Genomic DNA, 21,326 nt, shown 5'->3' on the forward strand with positions numbered 1-21,326 from the left:
AGCTCTGTAAACTGCTTTATGGTAGCTTTCTGATAGCAAATGCTTTTATTATCCAATGCAATGTAGAGAACATTTACAGAGAACAGATCACTGAACTCCTTTCCTACAAGTTCTAGATGAGCAAGGCAGAGCTTCAGCCACTGATATATCACTATTGTGTGTGTGTGTGTGTGTGTGTGTGTGTGTGTAGAGCTGACCATGGCTGAAATGAGGCAGAGTCTGGAGCAGGAGAGAGAGCGGCTGGTGTCAGAGGTGAAGAAACAGATGGAGATGGAGAAGCAGCAGGCGGTGGACGAGACCAAGAAGAAGCAGTGGTGTGCCAACTGCAAGAAAGAGGCCATTTTCTACTGCTGCTGGAACACAAGTTACTGCGACTACCCCTGCCAGCAGGCACACTGGCCCGAACACATGAAATCCTGCACACAGTCAGGTAACCAACCAGTTCTACACCTTACTCTCTTTTTTTCCATTTTTGGCTTTTTACACTCTTAACAATAAAGGTTCCGTGAAGAACCTTTATCATCAATGAAGACTTTCTAGTGCACTAAAGGTTCTTTATAATGGAATAATCAATATGTTCTTCACGCTAAGTGGTTCTTTCAGTGGCAGTGCTATAAAAACCTGCTTTTGGAAGTTTTATTTCCAAGAGTGTACCACTTTTAGCAAAAGACTAGAAGAGAGAGGACAAGAAATGACAGGGATCAAGAAACAGGCCAGATTCAAACTTTTATTGCCCAGATTAGCACCAAAGCTCCGTGTGTAAATGACACCAAATGCAAGACCACAACTCTGAATGGCTAATAGCATACTAACATACCACTCACACTGTTTCTCCAGTGTATATAATGCATATACTGCGCACAGAATGCCAATAATTTTATACATGGAATGGAATATATTTGGCAAAATAGTGTATACATTGAATTTTAATTTGCAGCGTAGTGCAGTGTAATTGTCTCTTATTATTATTATTATTATTTTACTTGTTGTAGTGTGATTAGAATATTGTGAATAAGTGATGTTAAGACATTTTACATAATTAAAAAATACTAAACAACAAATTTTAACTCCAAAAAAGATAACTGAAAGCCACTCACATCATTGAATAGGTACTATTTTACTATTTATTTATTTTTCTTTTTACCGTTTTATTTACCATTTACTATAGACCCTTTTCAAGTTAGGGTCAAGTTTCTTTGAAGTGGTTGTCATATTTGGATAAAGTTCTGTATTGGTAAATAAAAACTTTAACGTATATAATTTTTGCATTCCATTTTGCCCCAATACACTCTGCTAATCCACAAATCCATAGCTGTTGTATTAGAAACACTCACGCAACAGTGTTAACCTTTTTGTGTGTGTGTGTGTGTGTAATTTAATGCCAAGGTAATAAAACACAAAAGTATAGTGTTATAAATGTACTTTATATTTAAAAAAAAATTTAAAAATATAAAAACTTGCTAGATTTACAATGTTAATAACTGTAAAAATGCATCAGAACAGTCTGTGAAAAGTCAATTTTTTTTAACTAATAAGCAGTATACACTGTGCAGTATTCAGTATGTAAGCTAGGATTCCATTCTAAACATAGCCACTTTCTGTTTTCTTTTGCATTTATTACTGAATAGCAATTGAGTTATAGGGTTCTCTTTTTCATCTCCTCAGCCACGGCATCTCAGCAAGAAACTGAAGCAGAAGCCAGTTCAGAATCAGCCGGAAAACCTGTAGGACAGTCCCCTAAAACCCAACCTTCACCAACCGGAGAAAGAACATCACCCGCAAACCGAGGAGCCTCCCCTTCCACGGACAGCACTAAAGGCAGCTCCTCCGTGGCCGTCTCATAACCCGAGTGCGAAATCTTTTTATCATCAGAACGGTGCCATTCAAGGAGAGTCAGATGTTCACACCAAAGGACCTTGACTCATTTCGAACAGACTGTTTCTTGTTCAGTGTGATCATGACATGGTGTCCCTTCCAGTTCACTACATCCAACACAACATTAGGGTAATGCCTATAAACATTTGATTCATTTCTACGTACATTTCGTATTTGAATTTGTGACTTGTTTAGTACAAAGACAGAAACACCCTTTGATATAAAATATGCAGCTGTAAAACTGTTGTCCTTTTTTTTTTTTTATACATATCAACTTTTGTAAACTTCAACAAATGTGTTTGATCAATATAATTTTTTTTCTCTTAATGTGAAAGATGCACTTAGAAGTGCCTCCGAAAGAGTAAGTTCATTTTATCAAATGAAGAGCGTGTTTGTACAAGGTCAAAAACATACGGAATATGATTGTTAGTACTAATGGATTGTCACTACGGGGTTTTTTTGGGGGCGGGGGCTTCCAGTTCACTACATCCAACACAACATTAGGGTAATGCCTATAAACATTTGATTCATTTCTACGTACATTTCGTATTTGAATTTGTGACTTGTTTAGTACAAAGACAGAAACACCCTTTGATATAAAATATGCAGCTGTAAAACTGTTGTCCTTTTTTTTTTTTTATACATATCAACTTTTGTAAACTTCAACAAATGTGTTTGATCAGTATAATTTTTTTTCTCTTAATGTGAAAGATGCACTTAGAAGTGCCTCCGAAAGAGTAAGTTAATTTTATAAAGGCTTCTTGACAAAGAAATAAACAAAAAGAAGCAAAAGTCTAGAGGCGTAAAAGAAAATATTATACTTATTGTGGGCATGTTTCTTTTTTCCTCTTGTCTTGTGGACTCTCTTGTTTACATACTGTAAATACAAAAGAATAAGCAGAGATGATATCTGTAAGAAAATAAAGTCTTCATGAGACAAATCTTTAGTGTTTTACACATTTGTGTCAAGAATAGCTGTCTTAAGCATTTCCCTTACTGTAACACTTTAGTTTAGGGACCAATTCAACTTTGGTAATCGGCAGTGGATTGTCACTACGGGGTTTTGTTGGGGGGGGGGGTGGGGGGGGGGTTAAAGATTGAATTCTTTAATATCTTTCACCCGTGAAAGGCTTCTTGACAAAGAAATAAACAAAAAGAAGCAAAAGTCTAGAGGCGTAAAAGAAAAGATTATACTTATTGTGGGCATGTTTCTTTTTTTCTCTTGTCTTGTTTACATACTGTAAATACAAAAGAATAAGCAGAGATGATATCTGTAAGAAAATAAAGTCTTCATGAGACAAATCTTTCGTGTTTTACACATTTGTGTCAAGAATAGCTGTCTTAAGCATTTCCCTTACTGTAACACTTTAGTTTAGGGACCAATTCAACTTTGGTAATCGGCATACAAATTACTAGCATATTGGCTGTTTATTAGTACTTATAAAGCACATGTTAATGCATTATTTTGCATGACCATATTTTAGATCCCTTAACCCTGCCCTATTCTCAAACTTAACTATCTTACTAACTATTAATAATCAGCAAATTTGGAGTTTATTCAGACAAAAGTCGTTAATAGTGAGAATTGGTCCCCAAACTAAAGCGTGACTTCCCGGACACATTCTTTGTATGTTTGATGTATATTTCTACATCAATAATTATTATTTTAAAAAATTGATTTAGCGTACATCAATAAAATCTCATTTTAACATAAATACAAGTCCTTCAATATATTACCAAATAAAAGCGATGAGACGGAAAGACTCTTATTTTGCCACTTTTCCTGCGTATCTGTACGTGATGACGTAAGACGCCCAAAGAGCAAACCGACGCATGATCTGAGCGAAAGAGGTAAAACTCGGCTGAGACACCTCAAATACCGTTAGATATTCTTCCTTTTCTTTTACTCTATAAACTAATAAAGCAGAGTGGTATGTTATGACAACGTCGTTAAAGCGTTTGACCCATTGGGAATGGTTTATTTTAAACGAGTGCGCTGAAATGAACGGTTAGCCCCGGCCGCTAACGGAAGCTGCTAATACCGTTAGATATTCTTCCTTTTCTTTTACTCTATAAACTAATGAAGCAGAGTGGTATGTTATGACAACGTCGTTAAAGCGTTTGACCCATTGGGAATGGTTTATTTTAAACGAGTGCGCTGAAATGAACGGTTAGCCCCGGCCGCTAACGGAAGCTGCTGCTGCTGCTGATGTTTTATGGGACAAAGAATTAGCTAGGCTTGTCTTATATTTCGTCGGTACTCTGGTCTATGAGGCCGGTGTTTGAGGTTTAATACGTACATTAATTTTAGCCTTCTTGTTTTAATAAGTAACGTTATCGGTAAACACGTCTGTTATCAGGGTTATAGTGTGGAAGGCGAGGCCCGGATGTAGAAGAGCAGCTGAGGCGGTGTTTGCCTCAAGGGCTGTGTCTCAAAACCCTGCGAGCTGCCTAAAAAGAAAGCATTTTGGGCGTCAAAAGCGCATTCGAGTCGAACGTGCTTATAACTGAAATGACTTCGAATAGAATGCTGTCTAGGTAGGGCAACTTGTTAGGTTTTAAGGCACAGACAAAGTGACTGACATTATTGCTGTCTTTCTCAGCATCTGCTTAGCTGTCTTGAGACTCTGGCTGGCTTAATGCCATTACAGCTCCATTCTTCTTCGTAGTTTGTCACACTATGAAGTCTTTTGTTGACAGGAAAATCAAGAATATTGTGTTTTGTTGATTGGTTGGTTTTGGATGGACGGATAGAAGAGGAAATGTGAGATTTAATATCCGTGATACACTCCCTTAAGATTCACCCATGTGATGAAATACGTTCATTGCAGTGCTTATGTTTCTTTATACTCTGTCAAGTTTAATGTATGATAATAATTGAGCATCCTTTAGAGTCAGATATAAGGCAGACAGAATAAGTCTTATATTATTATAATATTATGTTGATCGATAATAGCCTAATATTATATGCCCTAGCTTCAACACTGTTCATTTTCAGTCTGCGTCAGCAACACATGGTTACTCATCACAATGTCTCATTTATCTCTTGCTTCATTCTAGGACATGGCTGTGAACGTATATTCCACTTCAGTGACTAGCGACAATCTGAGTCGCCATGACATGCTCGCATGGATCAATGAGTCTCTACAGATGAACTTTACCAAGATCGAGCTTTTATGTTCAGGTGAGTTGTATGCGGCTTTGTAGTAAAGAGTGTAAGAATGTATGCGGCTTTGTTGTACAGAGTGCAACAGCTGGGTTCTGAAAGTAAAAATTCCATTTCTTTCATAAGGAAATTTATGGAAATGTAAGGAAATAGCTGGTTGGTTTGATCAAAGACTTCTTTTAAATATCTATGATAAAATGAATGGAAAAAATTACTAAAGAAATTGGCATGCGCTTTATAATAATGGATATGTTTTGGAGTAATGGAAGCATGTTTGTAATCTGATTTTCTCTACAGGTGCAGCCTACTGCCAGTTTATGGACATGCTGTTTCCAGGCTGCATACCTTTGAAGAAAGTAAAATTTGGTGCAAAGTTAGAGCATGAATACATTCACAATTTTAAGATATTGCAGGCCGCCTTCAAGAGGATGGGCGTTGACAAAGTGAGTTGTTTAATTTCTTTTCCTCAAGCTTGTCTGCACAAGCAGTGTTTGTCTTTGAGCAAAACATTTTAGAGATTCATCAACAAGCCACTTAGGTTTATTAATTTCCATTTTATCAGAAAAATTATATTCACTAGAGTATGCTATCATTATTGGAGTTTGGAACCAATTATACCTTTTTTTGTTGTTGTTGTTCCTTAATTTCACCAACAAAACAGTGACCCTAATAAATCCATGAAATAATATTTGAATGTGTTTTCCCCATCAGATTATCCCGGTTGACAAGTTGGTGAAGGGCAAATTTCAAGACAATTTTGAATATGTTCAGTGGTTTAAGAAGTTCTTTGATGCCAATTACGACGGAAAAGACTATGACCCAGTGGAAGCGCGACAGGGCCAGGACACCATGCCTCCACCCAACCCCTCCATGTCTGCCCTCAGCAAGCCCAAGAAGATCATGAATGCAGGTTGGTTACATTGCACTGGCTGTTTGCACCTCATAGTTTGATCTCAGCATTTAGGATTAGACATACATTTTTATGTTTTACACATCTGCCCAAAAAGGTCAGATATTCAGAACTACAGTAGCATTCAACCGTTTGTGGTCAGTAATATTGATGTTTTTTTCTTTAAGGTTTATTTTGGCATTTTTTGCATTTATTACGATAGAACGGTGTAGAGGAGAAAGGAAGCGAAGAGGGAGAGAGTGAGGGGGGTGGGATCAGGAAAGGTCCTCCAGCTGGGATTTGAACTCTGGACACCCATAACGCAACAACATCATATGCAGTGTTAATCATTTTCATCATAATGTTCGTCAACGACATTTTTTTCACTGACGGTAACGAACTAAACCTCTTTTTGAATGACAAAAATAATGCAGGTTGGTTACATTGCACTGGCTGTTTGCACCTCATAGTTTGATCTCAGCATTTAGGATTAGACATACATTTTTATGTTTTACACATCTGCCCAAAAAGGTCAGATATTCAGAACTACAGTAGCATTCAACCGTTTGTGGTCAGTAATATTGATGTTTTTTTCTTTAAGGTTTATTTTGGCATTTTTTGCATTTATTACGATAGAACGGTGTAGAGGAGAAAGGAAGCGAAGAGGGAGAGAGTGAGGGGGGTGGGATCAGGAAAGGTCCTCCAGCTGGGATTTGAACTCTGGACACCCATAACGCAACAACATCATATGCAGTGTTAATCATTTTCGTCATAATGTTCGTCAACGACATTTTTTTCACTGACGATAACGAACTAAACCTCTTTTTGAATGACAAAAATATATTGACATTTTCATCAACGAATAAAAACTAGATGAAAATGTTAGGGAGGGACGATTTGGGAAGAGATTCATTCAATTTCAGAACGAATCTGCTGCGTGGTTCAGAGGTTAGATGCGTACATATGAACCGGCGGGACATAAAACGTAAAAAATTTAAATATGTGGGAGTAAGAGAAGAGCAGACTTATAGATAAATCTGACAACGCAAGAGAGAACTCATTTCGGTCTGGTTTTCTGAGCGCAGACACTGAAGCATACACACACAGAAAGCACGTCTCTCAGCCATAGACTGTATGCTCACAGCACACGAGTACTCTTTCACGTCGCATAAACGGAGAATTACACACAAAATGATGTCGAATTGTCCGTTTTGACGTGTATTCATGTAAACACAGTTGATTACGTCTTAAGTGAACGTAAACAGCAGGGAGAATGTGTATCAGTACATTGCATCCACTGCAGCTGTGCATTCGGTTTTAAAGGGACAGCAGCCTAATTTAGTTGCTATTGTTCGAGTCATTGATGTTAATCAAGCAACAAAAGAAAGACAGAAAATCACGCACTGCTCTTGACTGAATCACTTTAGTAGCCCTAAAGATTCATCTAAATTTATTTACAGAAATAAATATGTCGGCTTGAAAGGATGAAGAATATGGTAAACAAGTTGCTATAATGAATGCATAATTAGCCTATATAACCATTGGCATTTCATTAAAAAGAAGACCATGGTCTTGTTCTTTATGAGAACTGGTTTTCTTTAATTTTAACATAAAGGCATGTTGTGTGTCACCGCAGTTAAATCGGTGTCTATAATGATAAAACATTAATATCAAACCTATATAACGAGATTGGAAATTTTGGAGAAATGCTTAATAAAAGCATTACACTGTAACTAAACCCATTCGATTTTAGTCGTCTAAATTTACTGTAGATTTAGTCGACTAAAATCATATGATATTTAGTCGACTAAAGCTAGACTAAAACTAAAAACAATTCAGGTGACTAAAACTAAATGGCATTTTAGTCAAAAGACAATGACTAAAACTAAATCAAATGTTGCTGTCAAAATTAACACTGATCATATGTCAGCACACAATTTACTCACCCTCAAGATGTAGGTGACTTTTTTTCAATGTCAATGGCTACTGTCACTTTGAAGAAGAAAGAAAAAAGCATATCAGGCAGCACAATTTTTATAAAGCAATTCTGTACAAGAAACTCAACATCATTTACAACATTACCTGTAATTCATAGCCTCAGGCAAGCAGTCCTGAGCATGTTCACCAGAGTCTGGAGCATGCGCTTCCTGTAGCATAATAAAGCAAACTGTGTTGTGTACTGTTCATCAAAATGGTACTTGTGCTTATCCTGGAAGCCTCAACCTAAATAAAATGCATGATCTCAACAGGAAGCGACAATGGTTCTTAAGCGCCAAATCAGCATATTAAAATGTTTCTGAAGGATCATGTGACAGCTTTGCCATCACTGGAATAAATCACATTTTTAAATATTTTATATTTAAATTTCAAACCGTAATATTTTGAAATATTTCTTTTTACTGTAGTTTTGAGCAAATAAATGTAGCCTTGGTGAGCATAAGAGACTTCTGTCAAAATCATTAAAAACAAAATCTTACTAACCCCAAAATCTTGAACGATATTGTATTTTCTATTTTATTTTCCCATTTTATTGATATCCACCAGGCACTGCATTATGTTCTTGTGCGCTTACATGAATTCTTCGGTAAGATGTACATTAACTGATCATTTTGTTCTGGCCAAAAACGTCTGTGTTCATTGGCTTACTGCAGTCCATCAGTCGACTTCTGTTAAGACTGCCACGCCAGCTGCTTAAGATGCGGCTTGGGTTTTTGGGCTTTTAAATGTCTTCAGTGTCTGTAGGCGATTCAAATGGTGGATCACTTTGAATGTAGTTTGTACACTTTAGTTTATGTAACAGTTTCAGTCTGGTCCCGTTTCTGCTGATACATCTCAGTCTTTACTGACTAGTCACCATCTGCTCACTGAAGTCTAGGCAGTATAGACAATGAGAGGTGTCAGCTAAGAAATACACATGGTTTTGGTTGCTGGAGAAGTTGACTTTGTTGCAGTCATTCTAGTAAATTGAAAGTTTAAATGATTTTTAAAAGTCACAACATTAAATAGTTTTTTAAGTGTCACCACCTTACTAACCCACCCACATGGAAAGTGCTGGACAGGAACTCTTCTGAAAAGGGAACATGTGATGAGTCTGATATGCTTTTAGACTGTTAGTCATTTTAATATGTAGGCATATATGGGCATAAAAGCAGTATGAAATGGTCTTCACAACCCATCTTACTTCCATAATCTGATATGTTTCTAAATAAAGCTGGATATTCAAGGAGAAAAACAGGGTGTGCTTGACTTTTGACTTTTGAGAATTAATTGAACCATGAAAAATGAGCATCACCATATCAGAAGTAAATGGGTACATTCTGATTACAGGTTGACTGGTTCACTGCAGTTAAATACTTTATTCTCAACACAACGACTTGCACTTCAGTGCATTTCAATAACCGGTCCAGTGATGTTGTTATACTATCAGAAGGTTATTAACTACTCTATTTCCTGTATTTCAAACTAGTTTGTTGGCATCTTCCTACTTATTGCTTGTTCCCAACAGCACCACAGAGAGCAGCTGTTGCCAAGGTAACACCCAAGATGGCGCCTGGCTCTGCGAGGAGACCTGGTGCCGGTGGTGATGAGGAAAGGGCGGAGCTTATTCAAGAGGTTTGTTATACTATCTCTCACTCACTTTGTTATACATTCTCACATTGTGAGACTCTCACTTTTTATAGTTTGAAACAAGCAAAGGCACACAACGTGCACTATAAAAGTTTCATCTTTGTCTAGTATCATCAGCATTAGTACCTAGTAACTTAACGTATGCATAAAAACTTAAGTGTATTTTGGGTTTTATGACTAAAATGTTTGTTTGGTGACTTTCAGTTAAACATCTTGAAGTCTACAATTCAGGACATGGAGAAAGAGCGGGACTTTTACTTTGGCAAACTGAGGAACATTGAGCTGATCTGTCAAGAGAAGGAGGGGGAGGGAGACCCCACCCTGCAGAGGATTGTGGATATTCTTTATGCCACAGACGTGAGTCAAACACAACTACAGTCTCACCAAAAAGAAACATTTGTTACAACAGACCATATTAGTAATTAACAGTGTTCCCATACTTATTGACCAATGAATTTCATGACTTCTTCATGACCTTTTCAGTCATGTATTAATATGTTATATTCTCTGGCCGATATGGCATCATCTTAGACTTAAAAGGGATAGTTCACCCAAAAATGAAAAAAAACTTGGCGGCAAAGTTTCGGTGAAATGGACTTAAAATGAATGGACAGAAATCTTTCATGATTCATTCGAAATTTCTCCATTTAAAGTGGAGGCCAAAATTATTAGAACTGTGGCAACGTCTCCAAGATGCTCAAGAAACCTACCTGCAAAGCTATAGTACTGTTAAAGGTTTTAGGCACTTGTGTAAAAATGCTGTAAAATGGGGATGCTGTCAAAAATAATGTCATAAATAGATTCTTTATCAGTTAACTTCTGTTAACTAAATTAAATCAACATTTGGTGTGAGCACCCTTTGCGTTTAAAGCAGCTTTTGCCCTCGGTGCACTTGTGCATAGTTTTTCAGGGAGCTTTGCAGGAAGGTCTCTTGAAGCATCTTGGAGACGTTGCCACAGTTCTTCTGGATTTAGTCTGTCTCAGTTTGTTCTGTTTCTTCATGTCATTCCAGACAGACTGGATGATGATGAGATGTTTTTTTTTTTTTTTGTATATTACAGCTGTACATTAATTAAAAAAGCTCAGATATGTCCAGTTTTTACATGACATTGAAAGCCTCTTTATGATTAAATAAAAATAGTTTTTTAATGAACATCACAGAATTCCCAAGTAACAGTCTGTTGCAGATCCACATTAGACGGTCTTGTTCATTAATTTATTGAACTTGTAAACACAGACTAGTGCTGTTCTGGGGAATGTTTCCTGGTTAACGACATCTGCAGTGGAAAACAGTGGAACAATCTTTAAATGACAAGACTTTTCTTATCAGATGACTCAATCTGTCTCTTTCTTTCTCTCTCTCTCGCTCGCTCTCTCAGGAGGGGTTTGTCATACCAGACGCTGAGTCAGAGGACCAGGAGGAGTTCTAATGCTCGTGACTCGCTGCAGTTTTACCCTCCTCTCACCTTTCCATTCCCGTCCTCTCCACACAGTCACTACCCCGCCATCCACACATCATATTATGCATTTGGACTTCCGAACAAACTCCATAGTGAATCCCATTGCGTCTGCTAAAGCATGCATAGACACTCTTCATGTCGAAAGAACTGTTTTAATGCCCTCAGACCTCTGGCTGCCACGATACTCCTGTTTCTCTACGAGGAAGAGTGTGTTTCCCGTCTGTAATATATGATCTAATATTGCTATCCTCTTTCAGCAACTTCAGACACCTGCAGTTGTATATATCTTAAATGTCTCTGAAACGTCTTGGACACATCCTCTGTACAGTGATTTATAGGTGGCGTCTCCCTCCTCACTGCTGTGGTACATATCTGTGATCCCGTCTTACTCAGAACCGTACCTTACTGACACAAAACTGAGGGACGGAATGACAAAACGTGTGTTAGTTCATTGCAGAAACCCTCTCTCTTCCTAGTTTCCACTCATGGTTTTGGTGCTTGCTTTAGCATAAGGCAGGTAGCAGTCACCACCGCTCCAGTCTATCCTCAGTGACTGTGCCTTATTCAGACTGTCTGGAGGGAGTGGACCCAGTCTGACGTTTGTCTTTTCTTTGTTTTATGGATGTAGTGAAGTAGTGTCGTTTTCGAGTCGACGCACGTACTAACACTCAGTCATGCGCTTTGGCCTCCAGGATGCCGATGTACTGTCACGCCACGGTTGCACGCGTTGAAATGTTTTTATTATAATTTTATTGCTTTTATGAAACGATTATCCGTATGAAGTTAGTAGCCACTACGTTGGCGGACTCTGCCAAAATTTGAGTTGACAAGAGCTGCCCGTTTTCTTCCTGTTTTACTGCCTTATATTTAATGCGTTTTTCTATCCTTTCCTTCGCGCTGTCTCTTTTGGCAAATGGTTGTAATTCAAGTTATTAAAGTTTTAAATGTACGTTTTCTTTTGTTTCTTTTAATTATTATTTGTAGACGTAGCGGCAGCAGAATATTGGTTATTTCAGACCCAAATCTTTTAAACACACAAGATGAGAACGTGAAATCTTTTGAGTTATTTTAAAATATTGCGCTCTTTCAAGACCGTTCCCCAGATAACCATGTCAAGCTGATGATACAAATGCAAAAACACTAAAAATATCGACTAAATGAATAAAGTTTTAAATGTACGTTTTCTTTTGTTTCTTTTAATTATTATTTGTAGACGTAGCGGCAGCAGAATATTGGTTATTTCAGACCCAAATCTTTTAAACACACAAGATGAGAACGTGAAATCTTTTGAGTTATTTTAAAATATTGCACTCTTTCAAGACCGTTCCCCAAATAACCATGTCAAGCTGATGATACAAATGCAAAAACACTAAAAATATCGACTAAATGAGCTTTGTAGATGAAAGCTTTACTTCTCACTCTGAATTTGATCTTTCCAGGCAATGCTCGCTCGCTTCATTTGTAATTTTTTGGAGATTCGACATGAATCTGACTTTAGATCACTGTGCCAACTCTGACTTTCTCCGATGTGTAGCTTCATTGTTTTCATGTGTGCTGGTCATTCTCAGTCGATAGGAGTTTTTTTTTTTCTGTGTGTAGTTCTCAATGTTGCATTTTAAATTAATAGCACATGCAAAACCGGCAATCAGAGTTGTTATTGGTGCTATCGAATACCTTGACCCTTAAGATCTTGCCTGTTCGAGCTAGACAAGCCTTTTTGCTGGATGTTTTGGTTCACTGGATTAGAAATATTGCTGCAGTTGGGTGAATATAACAGTGTTGGATCTGATCTAAATAGGAGACAATAGGAAAACAAGTGACACTCACATTTCTGGGCTTGCATTGACAAATATCCCATTGTAATTTCACATAAGCCGAACTGCTCAATATTGGCACAAGGTGGATGCAAGTAGAAATGTGGAAGGAAGTAGTTTGGAAGCAGGTAATGTCTGTTAAAGGCAGTGATTGACCCTTCCTTCCTTTCTTTCAATGCTCTGTGGCTTTTAAGAACAATCTGTAGCGAAGGTACTCTGTATATTGTGGGCCCCGCACCACGACCAAACTGTCTCTCTCCCTGATTTTGTACTTGCAGGCTGTTAAGAGTTCCACATTTTTAACTGAAGTCCATTTCTTACAATAAAACAGTATTTACATGGCTTTCTGTTGGTGTCTTCATTTCTGTTGATGAGGAATGGCCTACAGGTTTCCACATTTTTGAACAATAGTAAAAACCTCAAAACGATCAAGTATGGCATATAAAATAAATCATTTGAAATAATACTTGAGTCTGTATATTGGACATGTTGCTCTATACTGTATAGACTGTCTATTCTGTGTGTTGTATATAGCTTGTGTTTTTGTTGATTTATTGTTCTGTCAGTCAGGAAACATATCACCACTAGATGGCATTAGTGATCAATGCTTATCAATAGTTAAGACCGTGGGACTGAATATGCTAAAATAAGTGAACATGCTTTGTGCTTTTACTGGCTGTCTCTCTCTGCTAGGTTTGCTGGTGTGAGTAATAGAGCTGCTTTAAAGCAGTCATTAGTTGAGGTTTAGGTGAAGCATAAGAAGCACCGTGGGGTTTGAGGAGTGTTAGTCTGTTATTAAAGTGTGTGGGAGATTACAGCTCTTCTCAGTGTGGAACTGTAATAAATGTGTTTCACACACCTCTGAAACAGATGTCCCTCTGTCTGACAACACGTTTGTTTTGGAGGAATGCTGAAGCTCAACTAACCATTCACAACACACACTGGCCCAGCTAACCGATCACAACATACACTGGCCTAGCTAACCGATCACGGCACACACTGGCCCAGCTAACCGATCACGGCACACACTGGCCCAGCTAACCGATCACGGCACACACTGGCCCAGCTAACGGATCACGGCACACACTGGCCCAGCTAACCGATCACGGCACACACTGGCCCAGCTAACCGATCAAGAACAAAACATTTATAGCTGTATTTATAAACTGCTTACTAGTGCCTTTTAATGTTGGAACAATGCTTTATAAAGGATGAATTGACTATTTACTAATGCTTAACTAATGATTCATTGTGTGCCAATTTATTTAATGTTTAAGTTTTGAATATTAACTGACATTAATACATGCTATATAATTATTGTTCATGTTAATTAATATAGTTAATGTTAATAACTGAAACCTTATTGTAAAGTGTTACTAAAGTTTTATATTGTTCTGTGTATGTGTGTTTCACAGTCTTGATGGTTTGGATTAACCCTTTAATTGCCGTATCCCTTAAAACCAGACTGACAGACGGTTAGAGTAAATGCATGTGCTCGCTGTGCACCGTTCTCCTGATGCCTCCGGGGTGGCGTTTGCACTGACGGCTTGGGCCCGCCATCGCTGCTTGCAGCTATATTATTGAATTTATATTTATTAGCTTTATGTGCGTATATTGTCAGTTTTTAATTTTAAGTGGTTAGTATTAGCATTTAACTTTAATTTTTTTTTCAACTTTAGTTTTAGTCATTTTACTTATTTAGCTTAACATTTATTTAAATTTATATGGCAATGCAGCATTTCTAAATTTAATTAAAATTTAACATTTTTCATATAATATTTTATTTTATTTCAGCTTTACATAAGAGCATAATAGGACCCCTTTAAATTAGAAAAAAAAAGCCAAATAAAATCATTTTAACGTGTTTTCAGACTTTTGTATACATTTACTCGGATAATAATATGTTTTCATTTAAAACAACCTCTGAAATGTATTTTAATGTGTGACTGGTCATATGATCTCATAAAACTTATGAATAACTATATGGTCAAATGACAAACAACTGTAAAATTAGTTACTGAGCAACTGAGCTTTTCATGCTGCTTTAATAAGAAAATCTCTGTCTTTGGTTTTTATAAATTTAGGGCTATATAAATTTAGATTCCTTCTAAAACTTATTTTAATACAAAGTAAAAATCCAATGTGATTTTATTATCATTTAATATTGAATTTATATTTATTAGCTTTATGTGCGTATATTGTCAGTTTTTAATTTTAAGTGGTTAGTATTAGCATTTAACTTACATTTTTTTTTCAACTTTAGTTTTAGTCATTTTACTTATTTAGCTTAACATTTATTTAAATTTATATGGCAATGCAGCATTTCTAAATTTAATAAAAATTTAACATTTTTCATATAATATTTTATTTTATTTCAGCTTTACATAAATTAACAAAAATTGTTCAATGGTTTTAGTCAAAAGCAACATAAGTACAATGTGGAAGATTTTACATTCACTCAAGCATGTTTTTGACAGAGTACCTGTATTTTTTGCTGTATATTTGTGACAACTGTTGTGATTTCACCTGCTGCAGTCGTTGTCCTGTTCAGTTTAGTATCTCACTCTTCTTCTTCTTCTTTTCCACAGCTGCTTGTCGACAGTCTGTTGTTTATCAGAAAGACGTGCTGTTATTTTCAGGCACTTTGGGTTTTCTGTCTCCCATCTTTCTTACTTGTCTCTCAGTGCTTTGTCACTGCTGGGCACACCACTTTTCTTAGAGCGCTTATTTATCTCCCTTCAATTACAGAGGTCACAAAATGCCTGTGGCCTTTCCTAAAAAAGACAAAGATCTAAAACGTTCAACGATATAATGACTGGATTCATTCATTTTATGGAGATTCACAACATCCTGATATCATGTAGTGATCATTCTATAACTTCATCTGTCAGTTTATACGTTTTATTTCTGTATTTTATCCTAGTATGCAGGAAGTGTTCCAAAGTTGCCTAGATTATTTATGTGATGCATTTGCATCTTTATAAAAAAATCTACATTTTTTATATCTCAAAATGTGACTTTATGCTAAGCTTTCTCACAATTGTCTTATTTTTACCCTGAAGCGGAAAAATTATCATTCTAAATATGTAAGAATAGTCCAGTAATGACAGAGAGGAACGATATCGCTGGAGTCACTTTCATAACCATTATTTTTTCCAACTAACGTAAAAAAAATTATAAAAAGACCATCTCTGAAAAAAATCAGAATCGACCCAAGTTTAAAGAGCTTTAGCGTTTAAAGCGGCAGACGGCAAAACTGCACTACAGTGCATAATAGTACGCAACGTTATCGTCCTAAACTATTAGCTTGCTAATTTCTTAATAATTTACAATAAGGTTCCATTAGTAAATGTTGGTTAATACATTAATAATATTAACAGATACAACTTTTGACTTGGATAGTATGGTGACGTTAACATTTAGCCTTCTATAATTGATATAAAGTGCCTTGTAAATATTTTTCATAGTTAGTTCGTGTTGACCAAGGGTGAAAAGAGTTGGCCTTTTTTATTCTGCCCAATTAATTTATGCGTTAAGACTCGCCTTCCTTCCTCTCAGACACCAAAGAGCTGCAACCATTATAGCCCTTCAACATTATCATCTTGTGTCTGAAAACACCAATCACTGGCTAATGCTAATCACTTTGTTATGTGTGTGGAAATCCACGTCTCGTTTATCACATGTCGGTTGCATGTGCGTGTGCGTGTTCTTTGTGAGATATACACTCTCTCATCATTATAAGGGCTATAGAGTGTTGTCTGTCTGCCTGAAATGCTTCACTGCTCGCTTAGCGAGACCTCTGGCCTTTTGTTCTTTATCCGCAGTTAGCGCTCTGATTTTCTCCTTTCATGCAGACTGATCTTCAAAGCTTGTGATCTTAACAAAACTGTTTTGTTAAATCAGCCGTTTGACGGAGTGCAAAAGATGCTACAAACCTGTATGAAATTGCCATCCAGTCAGACGTGACGCTAACATGCTAACACAATAACCTCTCTGGGCTTGATGCCAGTATAATACATGAACTATATGCCTGAAGGCTATATATACAGTATCTGTGATGAAATTAGTTTGGATTATAAATGTCATCGGTGCCAGCTATTCGCTCTTTGCTAAAAAAGGCTTAGGCTGCTGGAAAGATTAATCTAGTACCCATCATGCCTGTTTGACTCAGGGATTAGGACTTAAACTCCATTTGTTTCAACTGGAACCAAGTTTGTTGTTGAAACTTTAATGCAGCACTCCTCGCTCGTGTCTTTGCTAGGGGCCAAATAATCTGATGTCCTATCTTTTGCTATTTCCTTTAATATGAGTTTGGTTTCAAGAGGATTTTCTGCTCTTTATTGTTCGTGCTGCAGGATGCTGGTGGATGTTTAGCACAGGATATCTGTCTCCTTGTCTGTATTAATGTGGAGGTGTTGAGATCCTGCTGTAATTATTAATGTGTGGATTGAGGGGTCTGGCACGTCGAGCAAGTGGTGTGTTTGTGTAGTGGGAAGACAAAAGTTGAGTGTGCTTTTGTCTCTTTCACATCAACATGCTCCTCACCATCTCATAATCTATTAGTATTGTTTGTTGAAACACACACATACAAAACAGCTGAAAAAATCTCAGAGACTTTCTAGATCAGAATATCATAGCGGCTTAGTGGTGGGCTCTTTTCTACTAGAGTATAAAGAATACAAGTTAGAAATATATATAATAAAAAACAAATCTCACAGTTGCTGGTTTTATTTTTCACTCTAAGGCATAAACTTCCTTTCATATTCTTTTGATTTGGGCCTATAAGCAGCAACTACCTAGAAACCACATGAAATAAATAGTTTTGCATTGTCAAGTTGAGTGTGCTTTTGTCTCTTTCACATCAACATGCTCCTCACCATCTCATAATCTATTAGTATTGTTTGTTGAAACACACACATACAAAACAGCTGAAAAAATCTCAGAGACTTTCTAGATCAGAATATCATAGCGGCTTAGTGGTGGGCTCTTTTCTACTAGAGTATAAAGAATACAAGTTAGAAATATATATAATAAAAAAACAAATCTCACAGTTACTGGTTTTATTTTTCACTCTAAGGCATAAACTTCCTTTCATATTCTTTTGATTTGGGCCTATAAGCAGCAACTACCTAGAAACCACATGCAATAAATAGTTTTGCATTGTCAAGAATCACTCACTTTTTTTTTTTGGACAGTTTTATTTTCACCATCTCTCATGTGCACAAAACAATGACTCAGCTTATCCTGAACAGTCCAGCTTGGACAGGTGAAAAAGAGCTAAGAACCACATCACAGTTAAGATCAGGCCTGTCTGGTCACGTCTGTGTTTGAAGTAGATGAATATGCCACGTCAGAACTGTGTTTTAGACGCAACATGGCTTCCTCTGGACTTTATCAAACAATCTCACTGTCACTCAGCAGATTATCTGAAAGGAAAAACATGTGACTAGAACATATCCATCTTGTAAAATAAGAACAACCCTAGTTTAGTCACTGACCTGCTCTGAGTGTGTAAGGGTGTAACGGGGCGTTACCACAGCAATCACACTCTTTAAAAGAAATCCCTGGCAACCAGGAGGTCACTAAGGCCTCGGTCAAGACGACTAGAGACTAATACACTGACACAGACACCCTCTCTCTTTCATCTCTCTTTCTTTCATAAAGAAAGTATGTGACAGCCGGGTGGCATTTCCTTCATCCTTCTGTCGTGAGATTTGTCTCTCTCTTTCGTTTTGGTCTGCCGTGTGCAATGTGTTCTTGTTTGGAAGTGAATGAGAGTTCGGTTGCATTAGCAGGAGGACTCTAGTCTTCCAAAGTCAAACCCCAGCCAGTTTTGTTGAGATTCTCCCCTGAGAGCAAAGTTTAGAGGTCAACATGTGATTGGAAAGTTGAAAATATTAGTGTCAGCCTTAACCTTCATTCATTAAAAGTGACATGAATCAGCAGGGGAGGTAAGAACAAGCCATGGTTGTCTGGTTTTCGTTAATGGAGAGTAACTAAATGTCTTCTGGCTGCTTATCTTATCCTTACAGTTTGACAGCCGCTTGTTGCTGTCTAATTTGAGTGCATCCTGCCTTTTTATGTTTCACAAGAGTTTGAAATGACATGAGGTTGAATAAATGTTGACACGGTTTTCATTTTGACCAAAATATGACTTGTTATAGCTTATTGTTCTGCAGCAATTAAAGATAAACTTGCTGGACTGGACAGGTGTGTGAATAGTAGTGTGTGTTTGTGTGTTTTATGACTCTTAGTCAGAGGGGCGCCTTTATGCCGGCTGTGTTTCAGGTGGCCAAAACGATGGGTGAAGAAAACACCTGCTCCTCTCCTCCCTCTGTCCCCTCTCTCTCACTTTGTTCTCTGGAGCGCTGCCATTTAATTAAACCTTAGGTTCTGCAGACAGGAAAATGAAAGCCTGAGGTGTGGAGGAATGTGAACAAGCTCTGGTGGGAAATCTCACAGTGTTGGACGGTGTATACTGCACGCTCTGATGGGTCTCTGCTCGCCATTTACAACTGTTACTTGTCTGCTGTGACAACATTTGATTTATACTGCACTGATTGGAGACTTTTAACCTTCGCAACTCTTAAAAAGAATAGCATGTATTGTGTTGCAATAAAATGTCCTTTTAAAGTATGTGCAGAGGCTCTGAGAGTTTTTTTTTTTAAGCACCGAAAATAAGATAAAGCCTAACAGTGTTTCACCTGGTACAGTAGGTCTATATCATTGAAACTAGCAATATGATCTTTCTTTTGGCTGTGCTATTTGTAACCCCACAGAAAAGCACCAAAAGTCATTCAAAAACCGGTAAAACTTATGTATATATAGTGTAACACACACACATACACACACTATATATATGAAAGGTAACATATATTTATAACACATAAGTTAACATTTGTATTTAGTATAGTTAACATATAGGCCTATGTAGTGATACACCAATATCTTTGAATAGATGCCAGTGGTGAAAGATAAAATATTGATGTAGTTACCAGAGTGCAGTTAGTGTAGTTCTGATATCTACCAGCAGGGGTTAACAGGGTCATGCTAACCAGCAAAATCTTGACCTCTTGGATTATGGTAATACCTAAGAATACCACACGAATACCATAGTACTTGAATATAGCAAAAAGCCAAAGTAGCATTTTTTTCACACTCTCACACATTGTTACAATATAACTCTACTGCTATAGTACTCTTATGAAAAATAAAAATATATATATTTACATTTAGTCATTTAGCAGGTGTTTTATCCAAAGCGACTTACAAATGAGGACAATGGAAGCAATCAAAATCAACAAAAGAGCAATGATATGCAAGTGCTATAACAATTCTCAGTTTGCTTAACACAGAACACGTAGCAAGGGTTTTTTAAATGATCTAATAAATAAAAGAAAACCGATAGAATAGAAAAAAATAGAGCAAGCTAGTGTTAGAGGCCTTTTTTGCTTTTGTTAATAGTATAATAAATAAATAAAACAGAATATAAAAAGATTAGAGAAGCTAGTTTTTTTTTTCAAGAAAACAAGCAGTAAATTAATAGAGTGCAAGTAATATAACTCTACTGCTATAGTACTCTTATGAAAAATAAAAATATATATATTTACATTTAGTCATTTAGCAGGTGTTTTATCCAAAGCGACTTACAAATGAGGACAATGGAAGCAATCAAAATCAACAAAAGAGCAATGATATGCAAGTGCTATAACAATTCTCAGTTTGCTTAACACAGAACACGTAGCAAGGGTTTTTTAAATGATCTAATAAATAAAAGAAAACCGATAGAATAGAAAAAAATAGAGCAAGCTAGTGTTAGAGGCCTTTTTTGCTTTTGTTAATAGTATAATAAAAAAAAAAACAGAATATAAAAAGATTAGAGAAGCTAGTTTTTTTTTCAAGAAAACAAGCAGTAAATTAATAGAGTGCAAGTCTAAAAGGAACAATTTAAAAATAATAATAGAATCAAAATAGAGAGTGCTAGAGTTAGAGGGTCAAATAAAGATGGAAGAGATGTGTTTTTAGCCGATTCTTGAAGTTGGTTAAGGGCTCAGAGACTCAGACGGTTAAGGCTGCTCTGATTGATTTGGGCAGGTCATTCCACCAGGAGGGAACAATTAATGAAAAAGTCTGTGAAAGTGATTTTGTGCTTCTTTGGGATGGCACAATAAAGCAACGTTCACTTGCAGAACGCAAGCTTCTAGAGGGCACAAGTCTAAAGTAATGAATTTAGGTAAAGGGGTGCAGAGCCAGTGGTGGTTTTGTTGGCAAACATTAATGCCTTGAATTTTATGCGAGCAGCAATATACACTGAACAAAATTATAACCGCAACACTTTTGTTTTTGCCCCCATTTTTCATGAGCTGAACTCAAAGATCTAAGACTTTTCTATGTACACAAAAGGCCTATTTCTCTCAAATATTGTTCACAAATCTGTCTAAATCTGTGTTAGTGAGCACTTCTCCTTTGCCGAGATAATTCATCCACCTCACAGG

The 21,326-nt window shown here is 36.9% G+C and overlaps 2 protein-coding genes across 4 annotated transcripts in view; both read left to right on the forward strand.

Annotated features, from left to right (window-relative positions):
- LOC107551546 (protein kinase C-binding protein 1-like) overlaps positions 1 to 2,154 on the forward strand; it is a 39,556-nt gene extending 37,402 nt beyond the window's left edge. The window contains exons 19-20 of the mRNA XM_016233184.1: positions 191 to 430; positions 1,666 to 2,154. Coding sequence (XP_016088670.1) covers positions 191 to 430; positions 1,666 to 1,844 — 419 coding nt within the window. The 3' untranslated portion in view covers positions 1,845 to 2,154. The remainder of the gene's footprint in view (positions 1 to 190; positions 431 to 1,665) is intronic.
- Positions 2,155 to 3,653: 1,499 nt separating this feature from the next.
- Positions 3,654 to 12,171, forward strand: LOC107551545 (microtubule-associated protein RP/EB family member 1-like). 3 transcript variants are annotated; one of them, XM_016233181.1, is made up of 7 exons: positions 3,654 to 3,726; positions 4,936 to 5,059; positions 5,339 to 5,484; positions 5,753 to 5,951; positions 9,436 to 9,542; positions 9,762 to 9,914; positions 10,937 to 12,171. In XM_016233181.1, the coding sequence occupies exons 2-7, from the start codon at positions 4,939 to 4,941 to the stop codon at positions 10,985 to 10,987; spliced, it is 777 nt and encodes a 258-aa protein (XP_016088667.1). In that variant the 5' UTR covers positions 3,654 to 3,726; positions 4,936 to 4,938; the 3' UTR covers positions 10,988 to 12,171. The 3 variants fall into 3 exon arrangements, with proteins under 3 accessions (XP_016088667.1, XP_016088668.1, XP_016088669.1); XM_016233182.1 differs by having other exon boundaries at positions 3,704 to 3,722; positions 4,934 to 5,059; XM_016233183.1 differs by lacking the exon at positions 3,654 to 3,726 and adding an exon at positions 4,146 to 4,162.
- The last annotated feature ends 9,155 nt before the right edge of the window (positions 12,172 to 21,326 follow it).

Source organism: Sinocyclocheilus grahami, unplaced genomic scaffold, assembly GCF_001515645.1.
Source record: "Sinocyclocheilus grahami isolate Dianchi unplaced genomic scaffold, SAMN03320097.WGS_v1.1 scaffold426.1, whole genome shotgun sequence".
Lineage (NCBI taxonomy): Eukaryota > Metazoa > Chordata > Actinopteri > Cypriniformes > Cyprinidae > Sinocyclocheilus > Sinocyclocheilus grahami.

Bases quoted from the DNA above. Each gene is read 5' to 3' on its own strand.
- LOC107551545 (XM_016233181.1), top strand. From the start codon at position 4,939: ATGGCTGTGAACGTATATTCCACTTCAGTGACTAGCGACAATCTGAGT. The intron at 5,485-5,752 runs GTGAGTTGTTTA...TTTCCCCATCAG, and splicing joins AGAGGATGGGCGTTGACAAA to ATTATCCCGGTTGACAAGTT. The intron at 9,543-9,761 runs GTTTGTTATACT...GGTGACTTTCAG, and splicing joins GGGCGGAGCTTATTCAAGAG to TTAAACATCTTGAAGTCTAC.